The sequence below is a fragment of the Delphinus delphis genome, chromosome 3 (assembly GCF_949987515.2).
Source record: "Delphinus delphis chromosome 3, mDelDel1.2, whole genome shotgun sequence".
Taxonomy (NCBI): domain Eukaryota; kingdom Metazoa; phylum Chordata; class Mammalia; order Artiodactyla; family Delphinidae; genus Delphinus; species Delphinus delphis.
Genome location: NC_082685.1, coordinates 145031231 through 145058444, shown reverse-complemented (window position 1 = coordinate 145058444; position 27214 = coordinate 145031231). Strand labels below are relative to the sequence as shown.

General features: G+C 42.8%; 1 protein-coding gene across 1 annotated transcript in view; it reads right to left on the bottom strand.

The window, feature by feature from the left end:
* Positions 1-25265, bottom strand: part of ADAMTS12 (ADAM metallopeptidase with thrombospondin type 1 motif 12) — a 378709-nt gene extending 353444 nt beyond the window's left edge. The window contains exons 1-2 of the mRNA XM_060009627.1: positions 24940-25265; positions 5892-6253 (exon numbers count right to left, since the gene is read on the bottom strand). Coding sequence (XP_059865610.1) covers positions 5892-6253; positions 24940-25066 — 489 coding nt within the window. The 5' untranslated portion in view covers positions 25067-25265. The remainder of the gene's footprint in view (positions 1-5891; positions 6254-24939) is intronic.
* Positions 25266-27214: the final 1949 nt, after the last annotated feature.

The window sequence follows — 27214 nt, the reverse complement described above, 5'->3', positions numbered from 1 at the left end:
CCAGAAGGCTGTATAACTCTCACCTTGGGAAAGAGGGAAGACCAAGCATCGTGGACCTTTCAGTTCCACCAGTCAACCTAGATAGGTCTCATGGGCAGAATTGGAAGAGACCTACCATGTTCATGGATTAGAAGACTAATGTAGTAAATGTCAATTTCCCCAAATTAATATATAGGTTTAATATAATTCCTGTCAAAAAAAATCTCAGCAATTTTTTATTGTCAGATTATTCTAAAATTTATATGGAAAGGAAAAGAAGTTAGAATTACTAAAACAATTCTGAAAAAGAAGAATAAAATGGGAGCAATCAGTCTACTTGATTTCAATACTGATTTTAAAGCAATAGTAATGAAGACATAGGAATGAAAATTCTATTGGTAGACTAGAACATAAAACTCAGAAATAGACTCACAGAAATATGTCCAACTGATTTTTGACAAGTGCAGAAGCAATTCAATAGAGGGAAGGTAGCCTTTTAAAATATGGTGCTAGAGCAATCAGACATCCATAGGCAAAAAAAGAGAAGAAAAAGGAGGAAGGATGGAAGGGAGGGAGGGAGGGAGGGAGGAAGGGAGGAAGAAAGGGAATGAGCCTTTCCCTAAGTCTCACACTTTAAACAAAAATTAACTCACAAGAGAATGGAGGCAGGAAGGAAATGAGTGTGCCTAAAAGGACAACATGAGTGATTGTTTTGATGGTAATGTTGGGCATCTTGACTGTATCCATGTCAGATCCTGTCTATGATATTATACAGTAATTTTGCAAGATGTTACCACTGGGGGGGAAGGGGACCTCTCTGTATAGGTTCTTACAACGGCATATGAAACTACAACTATCTCAAGATAAAAAGTTTAACTCTAAAAAAACTAAAAATAACACCTTTTCAAAATTTTAATCCGTAGTTGAGCTTGAAACAAGACAGGAAATCTCAATAGGCCCAAAGGGAAAGCGAAAGAGAGTTGAGTAGGAGTTGAAGTTGAATAACCCTGCTATTCAGATTAGGGGTCAGCCTTCAACTCCTCAGCAGGGCCTGGAATTGAGGCTAGGGTTTAGGATGGAGCCAAGAACTGTATTCACTTTAATAAAGACTGAGCTGAGAAATACTGTGCCTGACTGTGAGTAAAAATTAAAAATAATTTTTTACTGACTCAAGTATGCAGTCTAGATAGTGCATGCCTAGCCCAAGCCCCTTGGTGGAAGTGGGGTACTCCATGAAGAGGCAGAGCCCCAATCCTGTATCACACGTAAGTGTGGAGTCTAACACCTTGCACTATCCTCCCAGTCCAGAAATCTAAACTGAAATACGAACAGCAGACTAGCCTGCAACACATCGTGTAGGGCCCTTGATAACAGCAAATCCAGTACCACCCCAGGGTTCTCACAGGTAACAACTCCCACTGCGGATGAATTCCGAATCTAATTGATTAAAGAATACAGTTTCTCTATCAAAGATCATAGAATAAAACAAATCAACTAAACTGTTCAAAAGAAACAATTCCATAACTTCAAAGTTTATACAAATGTTGAGGGGAAAAGATGGTGAAAATGGTGAAGATGACAGAGAGAAAGTTGCTGAGCCAACTTTCAGACAGGGACTGACCCGGTCTGAAAGCAGCTTCCAAGAGGATGGGTACCAGAGCCGTGTGAGAGGATATTAACTGGAGGAAGGAGGTCATCCCACATCTTGTCATGGGTGACCTTTCTTGGGTCTTCAGTTTGTAACCATCTGAGTCTTCTCCAAGGGAGACTAGATGAACCTCAAATTATAGAAAACTCCGAGAGAACACAGCCTCCAACATTAGGATGAGCCCATCTGAAGCAAAGAATATGCCAGCCCTGAGCCATACGAACAAGAAGCAAATGTCCTGCTCCACACAAGAGGGTTTCCTGCCTCAGAAAGCCTTCCCCAATGCCACCTCTGTCCCTAGGAGTGCTGGGAGGCTTAGAGGCAGCATATCCTAAGCCTGCCATCCTGTGAGTCTGAGTGTGGGGTCGTCCCTGGGTGAAAAGGAAAATAAATATCCTGGAGATCAGGCCCCAGACAACTGGCCAGGAGAAATCAGACGCAAGTCCAACCACTACCTTTTGACTAGAACCACTGTAGATGAGCACTGTGAAATGATGGCACGTGAGCAAATGAGCTTGAAGCCAGCCAACTTGTGTGCTCACAAAACGAACTCATTGGGCTTTCGGTGTCTTTTTTATAATCATCCATTAATTGTGCAATTATGTGTGAAAAGATCCAAAATAATCCCAGTGGACTGGTTCTCCTGGAAAAACATCATTCAGTGATTTAGATCTAAAACTTTCCATCATCTTGGCCACCACATAAGTCTATTAGTTCACATTCGTTTCTTTGTGCTCCTGTGCTTAGCATGAATCTGAAATCTGAATCTGAAAATGGCCACATGGTGGATCCTGCAGCTCTCTGGGGCCATTAGAAACTGCAAAGCTCCCGGTATTCTATTCCCAAGCCTGGAATAATGCTAAACAGTATGCAATTTCCCTTAGAGAAAACAAGATGGAAGTAGGGAGAAATTGAGGGCAATGGTCCTCAACCCTGGCTGCACGCTAGAATCACCTGGGGTGAGCGGCTACTTAGAGCAATACTGGCTTATACTGCTCATTAATACCCACTCACACTAATCCAGTGATTGGCAACACCTAATGCACATCGGAATCTCCTAGAGAGCTTTTAAAAATACTGATGCCTGGGCTCCACCCCCACTGACCAGTCAAATCAGAGCATCTGGAAGATGGGGTTGTGGCATGGGTACTTTTTTAAAGCTCCTTAGGTACTACTATACAGCACAGGGAATAACTATTCAGTAACTTGTAATAACCTATAATGAAAAATAATCTGAAATATATATATATATATATATATATATATACACATATATATATATAATTGAATCACTTTGCTGTATACCTGAAATTAACACAGTATTGTGAATCAACTATATTTCAATTAAAAAATAAAAAAAGCCTTAGTTGATCTAATGTTCAGCCTGGGTTAAGAATGACTGCCCTAGTCCAGGCCTTTAGGGAGCATCAGAATCTCCTGAAGAGGTCATTAAATCAAAGGTTTCAAAGAAAGCAGTTAACAGACACCAAAAGTAGATTTGAGGCTCCCACGGAGGAGGGGCGATGGGAAGATTGGAGAGTGACTGCTAAGGGGTTTCTTTGGGGGCTAATGAGAATGTTCTAAAATCTATTGTGGTGAGGGCTGCACAACCCTGTGAATATATTTAAAGCCATTGGACTGTATACTTTAGGTGGGTAAATTGTATGTATGTGAACTACATCTCAGTAAAGCTGTTAAAACACACTCACATAGGTTTCTGCCCACCCCCAGAGATTCTGATGCACTGGTTCTGAAGTGGAGCCCATGAATTTGCCTTTTTAATGAAATCCCAGGTGATGTTGATTCTGTGAAGTCACAGACCAAACTGCTCTAGGCCACAGAAAGGCAATGGCATTTAAACTTTCTAGGATTTTATGAGCACGATAACGGTTTATGAATGGTTAATGGTAGTGACTATATGTGGGCTCCCCCATCAGTGTTCCCTGGAGCAGTGTGGCTTTTGCATGTTTGTTTTGTGGACCACTTCACTCCTATGTGCCTGTCCTTCTAGAACAAGGGCTCTTTCTTCTGTTACCCTAGTCGTAGAGGATCAGGTGACACTGATGCTTCCAGGGTTGTCTCACAGAAATGAAAGCAGAAATTGCAAAGGGAACATGTGATATGAACCCGGAGGAAACCCAGAGGATTAGGACCATGGAGCCAGGAGATATCCCCTGGTTCAACCAAGCACTGTATGAGACCCTGGGAGAAGAAGAAAAGAATAGGGCATCTTTTTTTATTTTGTGTCATTTATGAAATGATAAATAGCTACATATGAAAATCTAGATTTACCAAAAAATGGCAAAGCAAGACTTTCCACTTATCGTACAAAACGATTCATCCCCAGAGGTCCTTCAGAACATTGAACTTTCTTGGTACCTATAAACTGATGTACAATGTTTTACATTAATTTTCCCACAGTTTTCAAGCAAAGACAAACTAGACAGGTACAGGATAAACAGACTCTTAAATTATGAAGAGCCGGGTTCTTATCAAACTAGCAGTAAGGATGGGAGGATTTGAGATGAGCGCTTCCTGTAGGAATGTGAACGCCACTAACGGGTTTGCCCAGCAAAACAACCCCGGTCAGACTTCCCTGGTGGCACAGTGGTTAAGAATCCACCTGCCAACGCAGGGGACACGGGTTTGAACCCTGGTCCAGGAAGATCCCACATGCCGCGGAGCAACTAAGCCAATGCGCCACAACTACTGAGCCTGTGCTCTAGAGCCCACGAGCCACAACTACTGAGCCCACGTGCCACAACTACTGAAGCCCACATGCCTAGAACCCGTGCTCCACAACAAGAGAAGCCACCGCAATGAGAAGCCCACGCACCGCAACGAAGAGGAGCCCCTGCTCGTCACAACTAGAGAAAGCCCGTGTGCAGCAACAAAGACCCAACGCAGCCAGAAATAAACAAACAAACAAATAAATAAATAAATTTATATATAAAAAAAAAAAAAGCCCAGGTACAGGTGCCAAGGCCGATGCTCAAGTCTCTGCCACAACTGTCCCCAGGACTCCGGAGGCCTTCCGCCCGCAGTCAGTCCCTAAGTACCCCTGGTTAGTGCTGGTGCCTGCCCCCTACTCCAGCATGACGAAACCTCAACATAAGTCCTAGGCATTGTTCGCCAAGCAGCTGCCAGTGGGGCTGTCACTGCCGTCGCTGCTAGAAGTAAGGGGGAGCAAAGGGCCCACTTTTTTTTTTAAGGTTTAAATTTTGAAAAACAAGCTTGGTCACATTTTGAGAGGCAGCACAGAACAGTTGAAAGACTCGGGCTCAAATTAACAACAGCACAGTAAAGATATTCAACATCTCCAAACTGCATCATCTGTTAAAACATAGCTAAACTGGTGCGGGGTGGGGGGACATTGTAGAGAGGACAGTGTGCGTAAATCACATAATAAGCCACACGTTCCAGTGTCTGGCAGGTTAGAAATATAAATAATAATAATAGCAGCCAATCTTCATTATCTATTATTTACTAAGTACTATTCTAAGATTTATATATATATGAATTCATTTAATTCTCACAGTACTCTATTACAGGGGTCAGCAAACTTTTTCTGCAAAGACCAGATGGCAAATATCTGGGACCTCGTGGCCCCATACGGTCTCTATCCTGACCACTCAGCTCTGCTGTTGCAGCTCAAAAGCAGCCGTAGACAATATAAACACATGGGCATATCTGTGTTTCAATAAAGTTTTATTTATAGAAACAAGAGGTGGTCCAAATTTGGCCTGTGGGCTGTAGTTTGCCAACCCCTGCTCCGTGAGTTGGGTGCTATCATTATCTCCATTTTACGGAGGAGAAAACAGAGGCACAAAGGAATCAACTGACAGCCCAAGGGCCCACATGAAATCTGATTATAAACTACCCGCAGTCAACAATTAGATCGTAGCAGCTGCTGCCATCACCATCCCATCTGTAAGCCTCGCACTCAGAAGGGGCTGGCCACCCAGTCAGTCACCAGCACGCTCAGAGCTGCCTCGGAGGTTGAAGACCCAACTCCGATCCCCTCCTCTCCTTGCCCTGATATTCCTGGTTGAAGTTCTTCCTGGACCCTCAATGTCCATATTCCCCGTACCACCCAGACTGATTTTAATTTTATGCATTTTCTCCCCAGCCTGTTTGGAAGCCCGGACCATGCACACCACAAGTGCTCAATTCCTATGCGTTAAGTGCATCTACGAACCCACTGGCAGTGGGTGTGCAGACCACGACAGTCAGGGACTGAGGGCAGAGAAGTAAGGGGACTCACCAGTCCATGGCAGGCACTGAGGGCTGCAGTCCCAACCCTGGTGCCTTGCTGCAGAACTGTGCCCCTGAGATGGCAGGGGGGACCCGAGGAAGCCTCCATCTTCACATGGGAGAGGTTCCCATATCTCCTCTCCACGATGTAGCTTTTGGAAAGTAATCCCTGATTGACCGTCAAGTTAAAAAACAGGTCCTTCTCCTCATGAGAAATTCTATAGTACACCCGGTCCTCTGGGCCATCCAAATCTCTCTTCTTCCTGCTGCTGGTGACAGGATGGTGCAAGCCATAAGATAGAAAATTTCCGCTCGCGTCGACTCGGACAGGAGCCACCACGTGGTATTCTGGCAGGGCCTTGACAAAATGCTCTGGAAAAAAAGGAGACGCAGAATAAGCCTAAGAGATCCCTGCTGAGTCTGTGGCAAGACAAATACACCTTGTTTGGAACTTAGATTTTACCCTGTTGATTGCAAAATCCCACTGTTGAAGTGTAGAGATCGTTTCCACCATACAAACACCATCAATATCAAATTCCCCGAACAACACAAATTTACCTGGGACTGTCTCATAGATGACAGGTGGCTCTCTGAGCTGACACCAAGACATAGCTCTGGATGTCAGATGTTTTACTGGAGACAAACTAAGACAAGAATTAACTCATGAGGAATATGGTTAGGAAAGGGGCAAGATCATTATGACAAACAGGAACATTTCAGGTCTAGAGTTCGTTAATACAAATCACAGGGCTTCACATAAGCAGTGTAAATGCCTCTGGAATTTCCAGTTAAGTCATGTTGGAGGAAAACTGCAAAAGCGCAGTGAACCCATCATGTACACTCTGACAAACCTTGCACGGTTACAGCACAAGTGTTCTGTAATGTAGCAATGAGTACTTAAAAGAACTTGGGGGTTTCTTTTTTATTTTTATAAAATATACAACATAAAATGGTAAGGGAACGTACTAGGATCAGAGGCATGGGGTCAAAATATGAAAATTGCCACTTTAGAAATGCAAGACACACACACTTCTTCCTTGCTTCCACACACGAGAACACAGACACCTTTTGACTTCCTCAAATTGAAATCTCCACCACTGCCTCTTCATTCTCCTGTTTGAGAATAACAAGGAATCTAACTAGTAAGGAGTAAGCATCAGGCTCTGGATTACAGACTACTTAAAGCAAACCATTAACCACTTAAACGCAGATAAACGAATCTTTTGCTTCAGGCAAAAAAAAAAAAAAAAAGAGGGAGGGAAGGAAGGAAAGAAGAAAACAAAAGGGGAAGGAGAGGGAGAAGGAGAGAGAGAAAGAGGAAAAAAATTCTACTTTTTTCTACTTTTCTATTTCCACCTCCCAGCTGTACCTCTTGCACTTTGTAACTTGCGTTACTTTGTTCAAGTTACCTCCCCAACTACAATGTCTTTCACACTCTCTATCAAAATCTTATGTTTAACATAATCTTATGCTTATTTTTTAAAGTCCCAACTCAAATTCTCCCTCTTCTTTCTCCTAATGTCCTTGCTTAAAGTTCTTTCTCCCTCCCCTGAACCCCCATGTCCTTACTTTCTGTAGCTCCCAGAACAGCCCAATTTTACAAAGCCTTTTGTTTATTATATTATTTATTCCCAAACTCTTTAGAGGCCAGAATCTTGCACATCACAGGTACCCAATTCATTTATGTGGATGTAGCAGTGAACACATTTGTAGCTGGCTAAACAAAAGAACTGGACTTGATAGGGTACAATTACAAAAGAGTTCTTTTCCAGACAACTGCCTTCAAACACACTTGTCGTTCATCTGTGCCTTGGATGAAATATAGGAGAGACAACATCAAAAAACAACCCAGTTAAAAAAACGGGCAGAGGACCTGAACAGACATTTTTCCAAAGGAGTCATACAGATGGCCAACAGGCACATTAAAAGATGCTCAACATCACTAATCATTGGGGAAATGCAAATCAAAACCACAATGAGATGTCACCTTACACCTGTCAGAATGGCCATCATCAAAAAGACAACAAATAACAACTATTGGCGAGAATGTGGAGAAAAGGCAACCCTGGTACACTGTTGGGGGGAATGTAAGTTGCTGCAGACCCTATGGGAAACAGTATGGCAGTTCCTCAAAAAACTAAAAATAGAACTACCATATGATCCAGCAATTCCACTTCTCGGTATTTCTCCAAAGAAAACAAAAGCACTAATTTGAAAACATATATGCACCCCAATGTTCATAGCAGCATTATTTACAACAGCCAAGATATGGAAGCAACATAAGTGTCTATCAATAGATGAATGGATAAGGAAGATGTGACGTATATATACAATGGAATATTACTCAGCCATAAAATATTACTAGGCATAAAAAAGAATGAAATCTCACATTTGTGACAACATGGATGAACCTAGAAGGTATAATACTGAGTGAAATAAGAGAAAGATAAATACCCTATGATTTCACTTATATATGGTATCTAAAAAACAAAACAAATGAACAAACATAACAAAACAGAACAGACTCATAGATACAGAGAATAAACAGGTGGTTGCCAAAGGGGAAGGGGTAGGGGGTTGAGTGAAATAGATGAGGGAGATTAAGAGGTACAAACTTCCAGTTACCAAATGAGTTATGGGGATGAAATATACAGTGTGGGGAATATAGTCAATAATACTGTCATGGGGAAACCTTCAAGATGACAGAGGAGTAAGACATGGAAATCACCTTCCTCCCCACAAATACATCAGAAATACATCTACATGTGGAACAACTCCTACAGAACACCTACTGAACGCTGGCAGAAGACCTCAGACTTCCCAAAAGGCAAAAAACTCCCCATGTACCTGGGTAGGGCAAAAGAAAAAACAGACAAAAGAATTGGGACGGGACCTGCACTTCTGGGAAGGAGCTGTGAAGGAGGAAAAGTTTCCAGACGCTAGGAAGCCCCTAGGAAGGCAGAGACTGTGGGGGTGGTGGAGGGAGGAAGCTTCAGAGTCATGGAGGACAGCACAACAATGGGGGTGCAGAGGGCAAGGTAGAGAGATTCCCGCACAGAGGATCGGTGCTGACCAGAAGTCACCAGCCTGAGAGGCTTGTCTGCTCAGCCGCCGGCATGGGCGGGGGCTGGGGGCTGGGAGCTGAGGCTTGGGCTTCGGAGGCCAGATCCCAGGGAGAGGACTGGGGTTGGCTGTGTGAACACAGCCTGAAGGGGCTAGTGCGCCACGGCTAGCTGGGAGGAAGTCCGGGAAAATGTCTGGAGCTGCCGAAGAGGCAACAGACCATTGTTTTAGGGTGCGCGAGGAGAGGGGATTCAGAGCACCGCCTAAACAAGCTCCAGAGACTGGCACAATCTGTGGCTATCAGCGCAGACCCCAGAGACGAGCATGAAACGCTAAGGCTGCTGCTGAAGCCACCAAGAAGCCTGTGTGCAAGCATAGGTCACTGTCCGCACCTCCCCTCCTGGGAGCCTGTGCAGCCCGCCACTGCCAGGGTCCCATGATGCAGGGACAACCTCCCAGGGAGAACACACGGCACGCCTCAGGCTGTTGCAATGTCATGCTGGTCTCTGCTGCCACAGGCTCACCCCACATCTGTACCCCTCCCTCCCCCGGGCCTGAGTGAGCCAGAGCCTCCTAATCAGCTGCTTCATTAACCCCATCCTGTCTGGTCGAAAAACAGACGCCCTCAGGTAATCTCCACAGTCAACTTGATGCACACGGCATCTGTGGAATACCTGAATAGACAATGAAACATCCCAAAATTGAGAAGGTGGACTTTGGGAGCAACTACAGACTTGGCATTTGCTTTCTGCATCAAATTTGTTTCTGGATTTATGTTTCACTTAGTTTAGTATTTAGAGCTTATTATCACTGGTAGGTTTCTTTATTGATTAGGTTGCTCTCTTCCTTTTTTAGTATAGATATATAATTTTTCCCCTTTTTCTCTTTTTCTGACTGTGTATGTGTAAGTTTCTTGGTGTGATTTTGTCTGTATAGCTTTGCTTTTACCATTTGTCCTAGGGTTCTGTCTGTCCTTTTTTTTTTTTTTTAAATATAGTTTCTAACGCTTATTATCTTTGGTGGATTTGTTTTTTGGTTTGGTTGTTCTGTTCATTCTTTACTTTTTTTTTGTTTATTACTTTAAAAATTTTTTTTAATTTTTAATAATTTAAAAAAATTTTTTATTGTAATAACTTTATTTTATTTTTTTCTTTCTTTCTTTCTTTTCTTCTCCCTTTTTTTCTGAGCCGTGTGGCTGACAAAGTGTTGGTGTTCCAGCCGAGTGTCAAGCCTGTGCCTCTGATGTGGGAGAGCTGAGTTCCAGACATTGGTCAACCAGAGACCTCCCGGATCCATGTAACATCAAACAGAAAAAGCTCTCCGAGACATGTCTATCTCAATGCTAAGACCCACCTCCACTCAACAACCAGCAAGCTACAGTGCTGGACACCCTAGCTAGACATGCCAAACAACTAGCAAGACAGGAACACAACACCACCCATTATCAGAAAGGCTGCCTAAAATCATAATAAGGTCACAGACACCCCAAAACACCACCAAATGTGGACCTGCAAGAAAGACAAGATCCAGCCTCATCCACCAGAGCACAGGCACCAGTCCCCTCCAACAGGAAGCCTACACAACCCACTGAACCAACCTTACCCCCTGCGGCAGACACCAAAAACAACGGGAACTATGAACCTGCAGCCTGCGAAAAGGAGACCCCAAACACAGTAAGTTAAGCAAAATGAAAAAAACAGAGAAACACACAGCAGATGAAGGAACAAGGTAAAAAGCCACCAGACCAAACAAATGAAGAGGAAATAAGTAGTCTACCTGAAAAGGAATTCAGAGTAATGGTAGTAAAGATGATTCAAAATCTGGGAAACAGAATGGAGTAAACACAAGAAACGTTTAACAAGGACCTAAAAAACTAAAGAGCAAACAAACAATGATGAACAACACAACAAATGAAATTAAAAATTCTCTAGAAGGAATCAATAGCAGAATAACTGAGGCAGAAGAACAGATAAGTGACCTGGAAGATAAAAGAGTGGAAATAACTACCACAGAGCAGATTAAAGAAAAAAGAATGAAAAGAATTGAGGACAGTCTCAGAGACCTCTGGGACAACACTAAACACAACAATATTCGAATTATAGGGGTCCCAGACGACGAAGAGAAAAAGAAAGGGACTGAGAAAATATCTGAAGAGATTATAGTTGAAAACTTCCTTAATATGGGAAAGGAAATACGCAACCAAGTCCAGGAAGTGCAGAGAGTCCCATACAGGATAAATCCAAGGAGAAGCATGCCAGGACACATATTAATTAAACTATCAAAAATTAAATACAAAGAAAATATATTAAAAGCAGCAAGGGAAAAACAACAAATACCATACAACAGAATCCCCATAAGGTTAACAGCTTATCTTTCACCAGAAACTCTGCAAGCCAGAAGGGAGTGACAGGACATATTTAAAGTGGTGAAAGGGAAAAACTACAACCAAGATTATTCTACCCATCAAGGATCTCATTCAGATTTGACAGAGAAATTAAAACCTTTACAGACAAGCAAAAGTGAGAATTCAGAACCACCAAACCAGCTTAACAACAAAAGCTAAAGGAACCTCTCTAGCAGGAAACACAAGGGAAGGAAAAGACCTACAATAACAAATCCAAAACAATTAAGAAAATGGTAATGGGAACATACATATTGATAACTACCTTAAATGTAAATGGATTAAATGCTCCAACCAAAAGACACAGACTGGCTGAATGGATACAAAAACAAGACCCATATATATGCTGTCTGCAAGAGACCCACTTCAGACTTAGGGACACATACAGACTGAAAGTGAGGGGATGGAAAAAAGTTATGCCATGCAAATGCAAATCAAAAGAAAGCTGGACTAGCAAGTCTCCTATCAGACAAAATAGACTTTAAAAGAAAGACTATTGCAAGAGACAAAGAAGGACACTACATAATGATCACGGGATTAATCCAAGAAGAAGATATGACAATTGGAAATATTTATGCACCCACAAAAGGAGCACCTCAACACATAAGGCAAATGCTAAGAGCCATAAAAAGGGAAATAGACAGTAACACAAGAATAGTTGGGGACTCTAACACCCCACTTTCAGCAATGGACAGATCATCCAAAATGAAAATAAATAAGGAAACACAACCTTTAAATGATACATGAAACAAGATGGACTTAATTGATATGTATAGAACATTCCATCCAAAAACAATAGAACACACTGTCTTGTCAAGTGCTCATGCAGCATTCTCCAGGATAGATCATACCTTGGGTCACAAATCAAGCCTTGGTAAATTTAAGAAAATTGAAATCATCTCAAGTATCTTTTCCAACCACAACGCTATAAGACTAGATATCAATTACAGGAAAAAAATCTATAAAAAATACAAACACACAGAGGCTAAACAATATGCTACTTAATAACCAAGAAATCACTGAAGAAATCAAAGAGGAAATCAAAACTTACCTAGAAATGAATGACAATGAAAACACGACGACACAAAACCTATGCAATGCAGCAAAAGCAGTTCTAAGAGGGAAGTTTATAGCAATACAATCCTACCTCAAGAAACAAGAAACAGTTCAAATAAACAACTTAACCTTACACCTAAAGCAATTAGAGAAAAAAGGACAAAACCCCCCCCCCAAAGTTAGCAGAAGGAAAGAAATCATAAAGAGCAGATCAGAAACAAATGAAAAAGAAATGAAGGAAACAATAGCAAAGATCAATAAAACTACAAGCTGGTTCTTTGAGAAGATAAAGAAAATTGATAAACGATTAGCCAGACTCATCAAGAAAAAAACAGAGAAGACGCAAATCAATAGAAGTAGAAATGAAAAAGGAGAAGTAACAATGGACACTGAAGAAATAAAAAGGATCATGAGAGATTACTACAAGCAACTATATGCCAATAAAATGGACAACCTGGAAGAAATGGACAAATTCTTAGAAAAGTACAACCTTCCAAGACTGAATAAGGAACAAATAGCAAATATAAACAGACCAACCACTAAAACACTGAAATTGAGACTGTGATTAAAATCTTCCAACAAACAAAAGCCCAGGACAGATAGCTTCAGAGGCAAATTCTATCAAACATTTAGAGAAGAGCTAACACCAACCCTTCTCAAACTCTTCCAAATTACAGCAGAGGGAGGAACACTCCCAATCTCATTCTATGAGACCACCATCACCCTGATACCCAAACCAGACAAAGAGGTCACAAAAAAGAAAACTACAGGCCAATATCACTGATGAACATAGATGCAAAATCCTCAACAAAATACTAACAAACAGAATTCAACAGCACATTAAAAGGATCATACACCATGATCAAGTTGGATTTATCCCAGGAAGGCAAGGATGCTTCAGTATACACAAATCAATCAACATGATACATCATATTAAAAAATTGAAGGATAAAAACCATATGATCTTCTCAATAGATGCAGAAAAACCTTTTGACCAAATTCAACACCATTTATGCTAAAAACCCTCTAGAAAGTAGGCATAGAGGGAACTTACCTAACATAATAAAGGCCATATATGACAAACCCACAGCCAACATCATTCTCAATGGTGATAAAATGAAACCATTTCCTCTAAGATCAGGAACAAGACAAGGTTGCCCACTCTCACCACTCTTATTCAACATAGTTTTGGAGGTTTTAGCCATAGCAATCAGAGAAGAAAAAGAAATGAAAGGAATCCAAATCAGAAAAGAAGAAGTGAAGCTGTCGTTGTTTGCAGATGACATGATACTATACATAAAGAATCCTAAAGATGCTACCAGAAAACTACTAGATCTAATCAATGAATTTGGCAAAGTAGCAGGATACAAAACTAATGCACAGAAATCTCTTTCATTCGGATTTCAAAAATCCGAAACAAAATATTAACAAGCTGAATTTAACAATACATTAAAAGGATCATACACCATGATCAAAGGGGATTTATTCCAGCAATGCAAGGATAGTCAACATCTTCAAATCCATCAACATGATACAGCACACTAACAAAATAAAAGACAAAAATCACATGCTTGTATTAATAGATGCAGAAAAAACATCTGACAAGATTCAACATCTGTTTATGATAAAAACTCTCAACAGAGTGGGTGTAGACTAAACATACCTCAGTATAACCTAGGCCATATATGACATACTCAATGGTAAAAAGCTGAAAGTTTTTCTTCTAAGATCAGGAACAAGAAAAGAATGCTCACTCATAGGACTTTCATTTGACATATTTTGGAGTTCCTAGCTAGAACAATTAGGCAGAAAAAATAAGTAAAATTTATCCAAATTTTTTTGGAAAACAAAAAATTAAAAATAGAAATACCATATGATCCAGCATTTCTGGTTATTTATCTGAAAAAAACAAAAACTCTAATCAAAAATATATATGCACCTTATGTTCATTGTGGCATTATTTACAATCGCCAAGATATGAAAAAAAAAACTGTGTCAATCAGTAGATAAATGAATATGAAAGATATGGCATATATATATATATATATATATATATATATATATATATATATACACACACATACACACACACACAGAAGAATACTATTCAGCATTAAAAAAGAATATAATCTTGCCATTTGAGACACTAATGGACCTTGAGGATATTATGCTCAGTGAAATAAGCCAGACAGGTAAAAGCAAATACTGTATGATTTCACTTATATGTGGAATCTAAAAGACACAACAACTGAAAAAATAGACATAAAACTGAATTCATAGATCTACCAAGCAGATCAGTGGTTGCCAGATGGGAAGAGACTTGTGGGGTTGGGCAAAATGGGTGAAGGGGATCTAGAGCTATAAACTTCTCATTATAAAATAAGTATGTCATAGAGATGTAATGTACACTATGGTTACTATAGTCAGTAATACTCTATTGCAAATTTAAATGTTGTTCTCATTATAAGAAAAACAATCTTTAACATTTTATGGTGACAAATGTTAACTAAACATTGTGGTGATAACTTTCACTGTATACAAATACTTTTTTAATTTTTTTTTTTTTTTTTTTTTTTTTTTTTGCGGTACGCGGGCCTCTCACTGTTGTGGCCTCTCCCATTGCGGAGCACAGGCTCCGGATGCACAGGCTCAGCGGCCATGGCTCACGGGCCCAGCTGCACCGTGGCATGTGGGATCTTCCCGGACCAGGGCACAAACCCGTGTCCCCTGCATCGGCAGGCGGACTCTTAACCACTGCACCACCAGGGGAGCCCTGTATACAAATATTGAATCATTATGTTGTACACCTGAGTGGAATGTCATATATCAATTATACCTCAATTAAAAAAAAATTTGCATAAAGTGGCACCATACTCTATCTAGTGTCTTGGTGAGGTGATAAAAGAGAAACAGACATGTGAAGTGTGTAATCACTAAGTTTAAAAGTCCTATCTTTTAAGGAAGCCTATTTGCTCTAAAATGCTGGGGGCGGGGCTTCCCTGGTGGCGCAGCGGTTAAGAATCCGTCTGCCAATGCAGGGGACAGGGGTTCAAGCCCTGGTCCGGGGAGATCCCACATGCCACAGAGCAACTAAGCCCATGCACCACAACTACTGAGCCTGCGCTCTAGAGACCACGAACCACAACTACTGAGCCCATGTGCCACAACTACTGAAGCCCACGTGCCTAGAGCCCGTGCTCCGCAACAAGAGAAGCCACCGCAATGAGAAGCCCGCGCACCACAACAAAGAGCAACCCCTGCTCGCCACAACTAGAGAAAGCCCATGCACAGCAACGAAGACCCAACACAGCCAAAAATAAATAAGTTTTAAAAAATAAATAAATAAAAAATAAATAAATAAAATAAAATACTGGGGGCGGAGGTGGGAGTGAGGGGGGATTATAGATGAAACAAAAGTAGCCATAATTTGTAGTTATTGAAGTGCTGGGTAATGGGAGTTTATTATATTATTTTCTTTAGTGTACATTTGAAAATTTCTGTGATGAAAAGTTAAAAATAAAGGCTTGTTTTGTTAACATAAAAAAAAATGTGGGGGAAAACCGCATGCCTAGGAATCAATGAAGCAAAATATTTGTGATCACGTCTTACTTCTGGTTGACTTTGGGCCTGGAATCAGAGGACAGGCCAAGTTCCCGCTCTGCCACTCACCAGCAGTGGGGCCTTGGGTTCATCACCTAACTTCTTAGCTTCTTCAAGTATAAAATAGAGATAATATCAGTTCTGTCTACCTTACATGGCTGTTGGGAGGAGCTAATGAAACAATGACAATGAGAGGGCTTTGCAAACTATGGTGCCAAATAAATGTACACGTTGAAAGGAAGAGAATTCCAAGTCTATAAGGCCTCTGAAGGCAAGTTCTAGGTGTGATTCACCTCTGTCTCCTCCACCAGGTCTAGCTGCATCATTCATACAGTAGATGTAAAGATGACCATTTGTTGTTCCTATGGCTGCCTTGCATCTGAACGTCTTTACCACATTTAGGGAGTTCCTCATCATGGGTCTTGGGAACAGAGCCCATCTCCCAGGAGAGAAGATGCAAGTGCAGGAAGCATGTCCCTCACCAGTCTAGCAGCTCTGGAGCAACCCGTACACTCACGCTTCATTCATCAGAGGCACTGCCTTGACTTTGAATCCAGAAGCAGTGATACTAAGAAGCAGGGATTATGGTAGCGGCCGCGAGATGAAGGAGGAGCTGGGGCTCGCAAGCAGCACCCAGCATCTAGCCCCAGTGGATGAGCATCACGAGCTGAAGTGTCTAGGACACGGCAGAGGCAGTGGCCGCAGAGGCAGCCATATTCTGACCTTTGTTCCTCCTGCAAAGCATCCACACTTGGCTCTCAGCTCTCCTGGCATTTCCTTGAGCAGCCCAGGATCCCTTTAATAAATTCTTCTTCTGGGCTCCCCTGGTGGCACAGTGGTTAAGAATCCGCCTGCCAATGCAGGGGACACGGGTTCAAGCCCTGGTCTGGGAAGATCCCACATGCCGTGGAGCAACTAAGTCCATGCGCCACAACTACTGAGCCTGCGCTCTAGAGCCCGTGAGCCACAACTACTGAGCCTGCGAGCCACAACTACTGAGGCCTGCATGCCTAGAGCCTGTGCTCCGCAACAAGAGAAGCCACCGCAATGAGAAGCCCGCACACTGCAACAAAGAGTAGCCCCCGCTCGTCACAACTAGAGAAAGCTCATGTGCGGTAATGAAGACCCAACACAGCCAAAAATAAATTAATTAATTAATTAAATTTTTTAAAAAATAAATTCTTTTGCTAAAATCTAAAATAGTAATAATAATATTGTCATATCTTTGTATGGTGACAGGTGGTAACTAGACTTACCAGTGATCATTTTGAAATGTATAGAAATATTAAATCACTATGTTGTGTACCTGGAACTAACAGTATTGTAGGTCAATTATACTTCAATAAAAGAAAGAAAGAGGGAAATATGAGACAGAGCACAGTTTTCACTCTTAGGTACTAACCAATAGTCTCAATTTTTAAGAGACTATTAAAAGTCCAGACCCTTGTTTCTGACTGCAGCAACTAAGAGCAACAGAGCACAAAGCAACATGAACAAACCTTAAAAACAATGCTCAGTGAAAAATAAGAAACAAAACAAGTTAATACAGAGCCATTTACATTCATGGAAAATACACGCAAAAACAATAACACAGAGTTTGCCAGTACATCCTCGAACAAAAAAATACATATGGAACCCATTAAAATGGTTTTCTATGCAGAGGAATGGGAGTGGAGAATGGGGACCAAAATGCGTAAATAAACAAAACAAGAAAGGTGTTTTACACAAATTAATAGTGCTAATGTACCACACACTAGGAATCAAATTGACTCAGGCCTCTGTACTGCCAGCTCCCCAAGGAATATCTGGACCTCGTTAGTATCAGAGCTTCACTGCCCTTCAGAGTTCAGACCTCAGCGGGGAATGGGCAGGTTGGCTGAGGTTGGATGTAGTCAGCTTCTCTAGTATTTCCCTCATGTTTCTCTTTTCTTCTATGATTCACAGTGATGTCTCTGGCTCTTCCAGGGTTGGAGCAGTGGAGAGCAGTAAGGGACAGAAAAAGTCTTATTCAACTGAATACAGCCATTATCCTACAATGGTACCCCCTGTACGTGGTCCTGTCCTGATGCTAGCTCTTCTCAAGAGAAGCTCTTATGTCCCTTATAACAGGGGTCCCCAACCCCCGGGCCATGGACCTGTGCTGGTCCGCAGCCTGTTAGGATCCGGGCCGCACAGCAGGAGGTGAGCAGGGGGACCAGCGAGCGAAGCTTCATTTGCCTCTCCCCATCATCCCCCATTGCTCGCATTACCTCCTGAACCATTCCCCCCATCACTCGCATTACAGCTTGAACAAACACCCCCCAACCCGTCCATGGAAAAACCGTCTTCCACGAAACCGGTCCCTGGTGCCAAAAAGGTTGGAGACCGCTGCCTTATAGGACCTCTGAAGATACATCTCAAAGAATTAAACATGATTTAAATATAAAAAGAAAGACTAACTTGCCTAAACCTCAGCACCTATTGCCCAAAGAATAAAAGAGCAAATTCATATACAACTTTTGACCCAGTTGCTTTTAATCTAATGTGCTTTTAAGAGAGACAGCATAAGCTGGTTGTATCATCATATACTAATTATAGTAACCATTTAACGAACACTTGCTACAATACTCCTCGTTTAATACACACGACTCTGACACAGATTCAGTTACTATCCCCATTTCATAGAAAAAGAAACAGAATGTAAGAGAGGTCACAAAGCCAACATGCAATGTTACTTGGATTAAAATCTTGTGCTTCCTATTTCAAAATCATGTTCTTGGCCACTGCATTTTGTGTACATAAGCAGTTGTACTTGGCAGCGGGGATAGCAGAGGAGAGGTAATAGCACTGCCCCTGGGGATGATGATCTGACAGTCAAAGAACTGCATGACTTCTTTAAGAGGCCTCAAGTCACTCAGCAATAAATGGGGAAAATAACTGCCTCTTTATCAGGTGAAGTAATGGGAGGTAAGACCAGTTTCACCTCTTGATTTTGCTGCAAAGGAAGCGGCTAAGCCACATCTGCCAATAGGTGTGGATGGAAACAGGAGGCCACTCACAGAGTGCAGCTTCCGTGGGTGGCCCAGCTGCACCTGCCTCATCTACACAATGGGCATAACAATAATAGTATTCCCTCCTAGGGTGGTTGTGAGAATTCAATGTAGTAATATATGTGATAGATTTGGAACAGTGCTTGACAGATAACACTCACTAGCTAAACACTAGCTACTTACTCTTGGTATTAAAGATAGAAAATTGGGGGAGTTCCCTGGCGGTCCAGGGGTTAGGACTCTGCACTCTCACTGTCGAGGGTTCAGTCCCTGGTCGGGGAACTAAGATTCCTGCAAGCCGCGAGGTGCAGCAAAAATACATATAAATAAAGATAGAAACTTGGCTACTAGGGATCTCTGTGGCCTTAAGTACATGTAAGCTCCAGGCGATGGGGAGAGGTTTGCACTCATCTTGGCTTTCTCTCAGTAGGTGTTTAGTTTGGAAGATGAGCTAGCTATCGTCCTGGCCAATAGAAAGCAGAGTTGAGAGGGGATATGACAGGGGTGGAGAAATAAGATATCAGGAAATAATAATAACTCCTAATTTTTACCATTTCTATGGTCAAAAATGGCATTTAGAGTATACCAATTTGGTCTTGGTCATCCTCACAATTATCTGGAATATGATTAACAAGTGTCCCTTGTCTTAGCCTTCATCCCCACCTCTGTAAAAAGACAATAAAGAGGAGTGAGGATTCCTGCTGTGGCAATCTGACCCCAGAGCCCAACCTCCTAACCTTTGCTCTCACTACTTCTCAAGGGGCAACCACTGAGAGCCAGACATCAAGGTAGGGTGTCAACAGGGCTGGGGCCATTGTGGCTCACAGGCTCAGTAGCTGTGGCTCATGGGCTCAGTAGTTGTGGCTTGCGGGCTCTAGAGCACAGGCTCAGTAGTTGTGGTGCACAGTTGCTCTGCGGCATGTGGGATCTTCCCTGACCAGGGCTCGAACCCGTGTCCCCTGCATTGGCAGGCGTATTCTTAACTACTGCACACCAGGGAAGCCCTGTGAAGGCTCTTCTTACGTTAAGATCTGAAATGATTTCCTCCTTGCAGAAGTTAGTTTTTGCAAATGGCATAAATACATGATTATGACACTGGTCTTGAAACGCACTGCAGCGCTCCCTCAGTTCCGCCCAAGTCCGTGCAACCTGGAGCATGTCTCTAACATGGGATGAGGTGCCGGTCCTCTCAACTTCATGGAGTTGTCAGCAGCAAAAGAGGTCATGGAAGTGACCGGTGACTTGTAAACAGTACAGGGCAAAACGAACCTGAGGGGATATTGTCAGCTATAGAAGAGAGGCCATGTGTTGTGTGCAAGATTAATACTTCCTATTGTTCTGATACTTCATTGGGAGCCTTGTGGAGGTCATCACACAATTGCGTATGTCACTACTGAGCGATGTGGAAAGAATAGTGGGCAGAGATTGCCCAATCTACCTGTTTCTAGTCCCAGAAAGGATTGGATTTATTTCCATGGTCCTTCCTAGATCTAAAATCCAGACTCTGCCTGCCCCTTAGAACTAGAAGGAACCTTAATAGTCATGGAGGTTCTGAGTCGGCCTCCTACTGCAGGACCCTGTGTGACTCCCTTGATGCCGCTGCTGGAACGGCAGTGAGTAGGTGCTCAGTAAATGCATGTTGACTGACGGACCAGCTGGGCCTCTCATTCCTCATCTGCAGAAATAAGGAGGATGGCAGACATGACATCTGAAGTAATTTGAAAGTTTAAATGTTCAGAATTTGGGTGCAATACAAAAATGTTGTCAGAGTGGAAATGGAAGTCTAGGGAGATTGCTTAATTACGAAGCAGCAAGCAGGTCATGTGGAGGCAAAGCTCTGGTCATCCTATTCCCTGGAAGCCTTAAGGATTTCCTTCTCAACGCAAATCAAAACTACAATGAGGTACAACCTCACGCTGGACAGAATGGCCATCATTAAAAAGTCTACAAATAACAAATCCTGGAGAGGGTGTGGAGAAAAAGGGAACCCTCCTACACTGTTGGTGGGAATGTAAATTGGTGCAGCCACTATGGAAAACAGTATGGAAGTTCCTCAAAAAGCTAAAAATAGAGTTGCTGTATGATCCAGCAATGCCACTCCTGGGCATATATCCAGATGAAACTCTAATTTGAAAAGATACATGCACCCCTATATTCATAGCAGCACTATTCACAATAGCCAAGACATGGAAACACCTAAATGTCCATCGACAGTTGAATGGATAAAGAAGATGTGTTACATATATACAATGGAATATTACTTAGCCATCAAAAAGAATGGAATAATGCCATTTGCAGCAATATGGATAGGCCTAGAGATTGTCACACTAAATGAAGTAAGTCAGAAAGACAAAGACAAGTACCATATGATATCACTTATATGTGGAATCTAAAATATGACACAAATGAACTTATCTACAAAACAGAAACAGACTCACAGCCATAGAGCATAGACTTGTTGTCAAAGGGTTGGGGGAGGGATGGATTGGGAGTTTGGGATTAGCAGATGCAAACTATTATATAGAGAATGGATAAACAACAAGGTCCTACTGTATAGCACAGGGAACTGTATTCAATATCCTGCCATAAACCATAATGGAAAAGAATATGAAAAAGAATGTATACATATGTATAACTGAATCAACTTGCTGTACAGCAGAAATTAACACAACATTGTAAATCAACTATACTTCAATAAAATTAAATTAAAAAAAGAATTTCCTTCTCTAACTAGCTTGCCCTCATTCTTATTCTCATTCTCTCACTTCTCTCCCTCTCTCTCTCTTAGTTCTACATGGAAATCTGCTCAGAAATTTCTCTTTTGAACCAAATGGGGATTACTTGTAAATCCACTGGTGAGTTGATTGAGAACAAATATTTTGATGAAAAGACTTTTAAAAATCTGAATTTTTTTCTAGTTTAATTTTATTTATTTATTTGAAGTTATTACAAAATAATAGCTATATTTCCCTGTGCTGTACAATATACTCTTGTAGCTTATTTATTTTATACATAGTAATTTGTATCTCTTAACCCGCTACCTCTATCTTAAACCTACCCCTCTCTCCCCCACTGGTAACCGCTAGTCCATTCTCTATATTTGTGAGTCTATTTCTGTTTTGTTACATTCATTCGTTTTATTTTTTAGATCCCACATACAAGTGATATCATATAATATCTGTCTTTCTCTGACTTATTTCACTAAGCATAATACCCCCTAGGTCCATCCACATTGTTGCAAATGGCAGAATTTCATTCTTTTTTATGGCTGAGTAGTATTCCATTGTATATATATACCACATCTTTATCCATTCACCTATTGATGGACACTTAGATTGCTTCCATACCTTGGCTGTTGTAAATAGTGCTGCTATGAACACTGGTGTGCATGTACCTTTTTGAATTAGTGTTTTCATTTTCTTCCAATATTTTCCCAGCAGTGGAATTCCTGGATCACATGGTAGTTCTATTTTCAGCTTTTTGAGGAAGCTCCATACTGTTTTCCATCGTAGCTGTACAAATTTACATTCCCACCAACAGTGCACAAAGGTTCCATTTTCTCCACATCCTCACCAACATTTATTACTTGTTGACTTTTTGATGATAGCCATTCTGAAAGGTGTGAGGTGATATCTCATCGTGGTTTTGATTTGCATTTCTCTGATGATTATTGATGTTGAGCATCTTTTCATGTGCCTGTTGCCCATCTTTATACCTTCTTTGGAAAAATGTATATTCAGGTCTTCTGCCCATTTTTTGATTGGGTTGTTTGGTTTTTTTGATATTGAGTTTTATACATATATATATGTGTGTATATATATATATTTTTATCTTAACCCCTTATTGGTTATATCATTTGCAAATATTTTCTCCCATTCAATCGGTTGTCTTTTCATTTTGTTGATGGTTTCCTTTGCTGTGCAAAAGCTTTTAAGTTTAATCAGGTCCCATTTATTTACTTCTGCTTTTGTTTCTTTTGCCTTAGGAGACAGTTGCAAAAAAATATTTCTACGTCTTATGTCAAAGAGTGTTCTGCCTATGTTCTCTTCTAGGATTTCAATGGTTTCAGGTTTTACATTTTAGGTCTTTAATTAAAATCTGAAAATTTTTTGGAAATTATTTTTTAAATCTATATATATCTGTGCATCACTAATAAGCTCAGAGTACTGTACAGCTATTTTTCGGTATCAACTCCTCTCAGCCCATAACCCTAAAGGTGACCGGGAAAGACAACCATCTCTCACTTTTTAGAGAGGAGAAAGCAAGTCCCAGTGGAGTCTGTCCCACACTAAGCTGAATTTGCTTACAAAGATGTGGAACAAGCAGAGCTGAAAACCAACCCAGGAGAATGCGTGTCTTTGAACCAAATCATCTCCAAATGCCTTGGGAAGTGCTTGCAGGCTTTGTTTGTGCTGCCAGCAAAAGAGAGACTTTTCACAAAAGGGCTGTTTTTCAAAGAACAACAAACGCTATTTTAAACTTGGGGGTGGGAGATCGTATCTGGACCGTTTACACAAGCAAGTGCTGGCTGACTGACATCTCACCCCAGGGTTTGCTCGTTCTGGCTTCCCAGGAAAGCAAAGGGACCTGCTTCTGATGGCTCTGGAAGTGAGCAGCAAATGAGGTCTCCAGCAGTATTTGAACTTTGCAACGTAGGCAGAAACCCTCAACAAGGTCAGGCTGGTGATGTTTGCCACCCAAGTGGTCTTGGGCATTAAAGGGGGTCAGGAGGCTATGGAAGCTTCCCGAGACTTGAGCACTGTCAGCAGACGCAGGACTTAATGGATGCTAACCCCGTGCTGTGTGTGTGTGTGTGTGTGTGTGTGTGTGAGTGTGTTGTCCCTATTATTGTTCTAGGACAATGCTGCTTGATTGTAAGAAGCCAACCTCTGGAGTGTGGCTACCTGGGTTTAAAACCTCACTCCACCATAGCTAAGCCTGTAAAGTCCCCAAGCTTCAGCTTCTATGGGTGTAAAGCAGGGATGGTGACAGTGGTCCCTGCACCCCAGGCAGCTGTTGTCAGTGGTCAAGAGGCTGACACACCAGAGTGCCTTAGCAGTCCTGGCACATGGGACACACTCCAGCCACGCAGGTCATTGCTGCTGCCATGACTGTTTCCCCTCAGAAGTCCAACGATCTCCCCACCAAACAGGAAAGTGTGTCTGACCCTTGCAAGTGCAATAAAAAAAACAGAGGCAACAATACCATCCTGCTCAGGGTGTTAGGTTTTAAAAATATATAATAATAACAACAATAATAATAATAACACATTTTCCATCACAACTCCTCCAATGCTTTCTATAGCATTGTAGAGTTCCATGAAATTCTGAAAGAGAAGCAGCCCGCTGTGACCAGCAAGACAGGACAGGGAAAGGTGCGCCCCTATGGTAGGAAATTTTCTCTAAAAGCTCTGTTATTTTTACAACACAGCCCTAAATCTTTCCAGGAAAACACAGCCAAGCTCACTCAGCAGGGGGGGTTGGAATCACATTTCCCCTTACCTCACCAGAAGTTTCAAACTAACTAAAAACATGGCAATGACTGCCAGTGGACAGTTGGAACTTTTTTAAAAAAAAATCATTTTCCGTTTTCAGCATCTGAAAAGTAGGGATTGAAGCAGTGCAGCATTCAGAAGAGACAAAAGAGACAGTTGGGGGTGGTTCCGAGCTAGAGTCTTCACTGCAGCATCCTCGGTGTAAAAGAGATGTGGATCCTCGCCTTTCGGTAAAAAGTAAGGAATCTACACCTTAAGCACTGAAATGCAAGATGCTCCCAGCCCAGATTTCCTCGCAACTCAGCCAAACGTCTTTGCGGAGCTCAGCCGAGTGGGGGAAGGGAAAAGAGAGCAACCAACTTTGCTCGCGTCTTACCCCTGCGGTTTTCAAAGGAAATAAAGAAAAGCCACTAACCTTGCCTCCTGTCCGGGAAGAGCACAGGGCCCGGCTGAGGTTGTCTCCCATAGCAAAGGGCCCCCAAGTTTAGGAGCTGAGCCACCACGGAGAGCTTTGCAAACCAGCTCCTCTGTGCACATGGCATGGTTCAGTTGTTGCGGAGAGAAAAGTCAACAAGTTTTAGCTCAAGAAATCAAGTCCTCGCCTGTGGCCGAGCAAGAAGATGCAGGGGTGCATGGTCCAGGAGTGGGGAGGGGGAAGCTGCAAGGCTGCCCACGATCTCCCTTTGCTCTTTTAAGCAGAAAGGGGCTAGTTACCTTTCCGTCCCCTCCCTCCTCCCGAAAGTGGAGTGATTCAGATGACAGCGTCTGCTTTCCGTGGGGTGCGGAATGGGTCAGAGCGGGAGGGCGCAGCCCACCCCCGATCCCCACCCCTCTGCCTTGGGCGCCAGGCCTCCTCGCAGACAGCTCCGCGCATCTTCCTCCGGGACTCCCACCCCCGCGCTCCGCCGGCCCCGCCCAGAGCCCGGCCAAGCCGGCCAAATAGGGGAGCCCCGGGGAGAGTCACCCTGGGCGGGACTCCGAGTGAGAGGCCCCCCCAGGCCAGCCCCTCATACAGGCGGAAAATGTTGAGCGCAGGGATGGGGCAGAGAGGACCCCACTCCCTGACCCTCCTCAGCTCAGTGCTGCCCCCTTTCCGGCCTTTCCCAGTTCCCGAACTTTTCCCACCATTGCTCTACCAAGGCTCCTCAGACGGTCTCTGCGATTCTCTTCCAGGCCCGGCTAGGGCTTTCATTTGAAAAAGTAACATGCAATTTTTCTCTTTGCCAAGTCACACAAAGGGAAATGGTCTGTTCAAATGCTAGTTCAACCCTGGACAAGTCCCTTCATCTGTACCATGAGGCTATGCATAGGACCACAGGACGATGAGCCACTCTGAGTCTGCAGGTCTCTCTAGTGCTTTTCTAATTTCCTAAGCCTACCTCCACTCACCCAAAAGGAAACCCGGAGAGCAGAGGAAGTAAGTCAGCCCAAGAAGGTGTCAAGGTATTTCTCCAGTTCACCTGCACAGGCTGACCTTGGAAGGGGAAACCATTCAGGGGCTCAAGCTTTACCTCAACGAGCTAATGCTGCAAACTAGGGTGCTTGTCAGGCATCCTGAGAACTTCCTGGGATAATCCAGCCAAGGTTTTCACCTCTGGGCTGAAACGGGCCTCCTTATTCCATTCAGGAGGAATTTGGCCCCATATTGGTTCTCCATGGCTTCCAACCATCCATACGTGCTCAGTGAGAGGAGGGGGGCAGGGTACCAACTCATCCAACCTTGCCCACGGCCAGTGCGGCCAAGTCAAACAGTGATCCAAGTACAAGGTGGTCCTCACAAGCCTGGGGCGGGTAGTTTGAAGGACTTCAGACTGGATACGTACACACCACGACATTTCAAGGGGTAGGTATAAGACTCCTGTTATTGCCATTACAAATTCCCAAAAGTTTGGTGACTCAAAACAACACAGATTTAGTATCTTCCAGTGCTGGTGGTCAGAAGTCTGAGACGGGTCTCCCTAGGCTAAATCAAGGCATTAGCCCAGCTGCATTCCTTTCCCGAGGCCCTTTCCTTTCCTTCCGCCATTTTCAAAGCCAGTAAGGGCCAGTTGGGTCTCTTAAGTCGCATCATCTTGACACTATCCCTTTTTCTTCCCTTCTCCATTTATAAGGACCCTTGTGATTATGTTAGATCCACCCAGATTATCCAGCTCAATCTTTTTATCTTATAGTCAGCTGATTAGCAACCTTAATTCCATCTGCAACCTTATCCTCTTTGCCATACATTACAGGTTATATTGTGCTGTCATAGGCCAGTCATAGAACTGCTCTGAGCCTCTTGTCCTGTTACATAAATATTAGGGAAGAAGAGCATAGCTTGAGTCCAAAGGGGATACAGAGAAAACAGGCATGTCTAGTGAAATGTCATGAAGACCCAACAGTAGGGCAGTTGCAAAGGCACTGAAGAACCACTTTGGGCTAGAACTCTTTGTTTCTTTCCCTCTTCTCCTCTTCCCCTCCCCCTTGCCCTTCTCCTCCTCCTCTTCTTCCTCCTTCTGTTTCTTCTTCTTTTTTTTTTTTTTTCGTTGTACGCGGACCCCTCACTGTTGCGGCCTCTCCCTTTGCGGAGCACAGGCTCCGGACGCACAGCCCCAGCGGCCATGGCTTACGGGCCCAGCCGCTCTGCGGCATGTGGGATCCTCCCGGACCGGGGCACGAACCCGTGTCCCCTGCATCGGCAGGTGGACTCT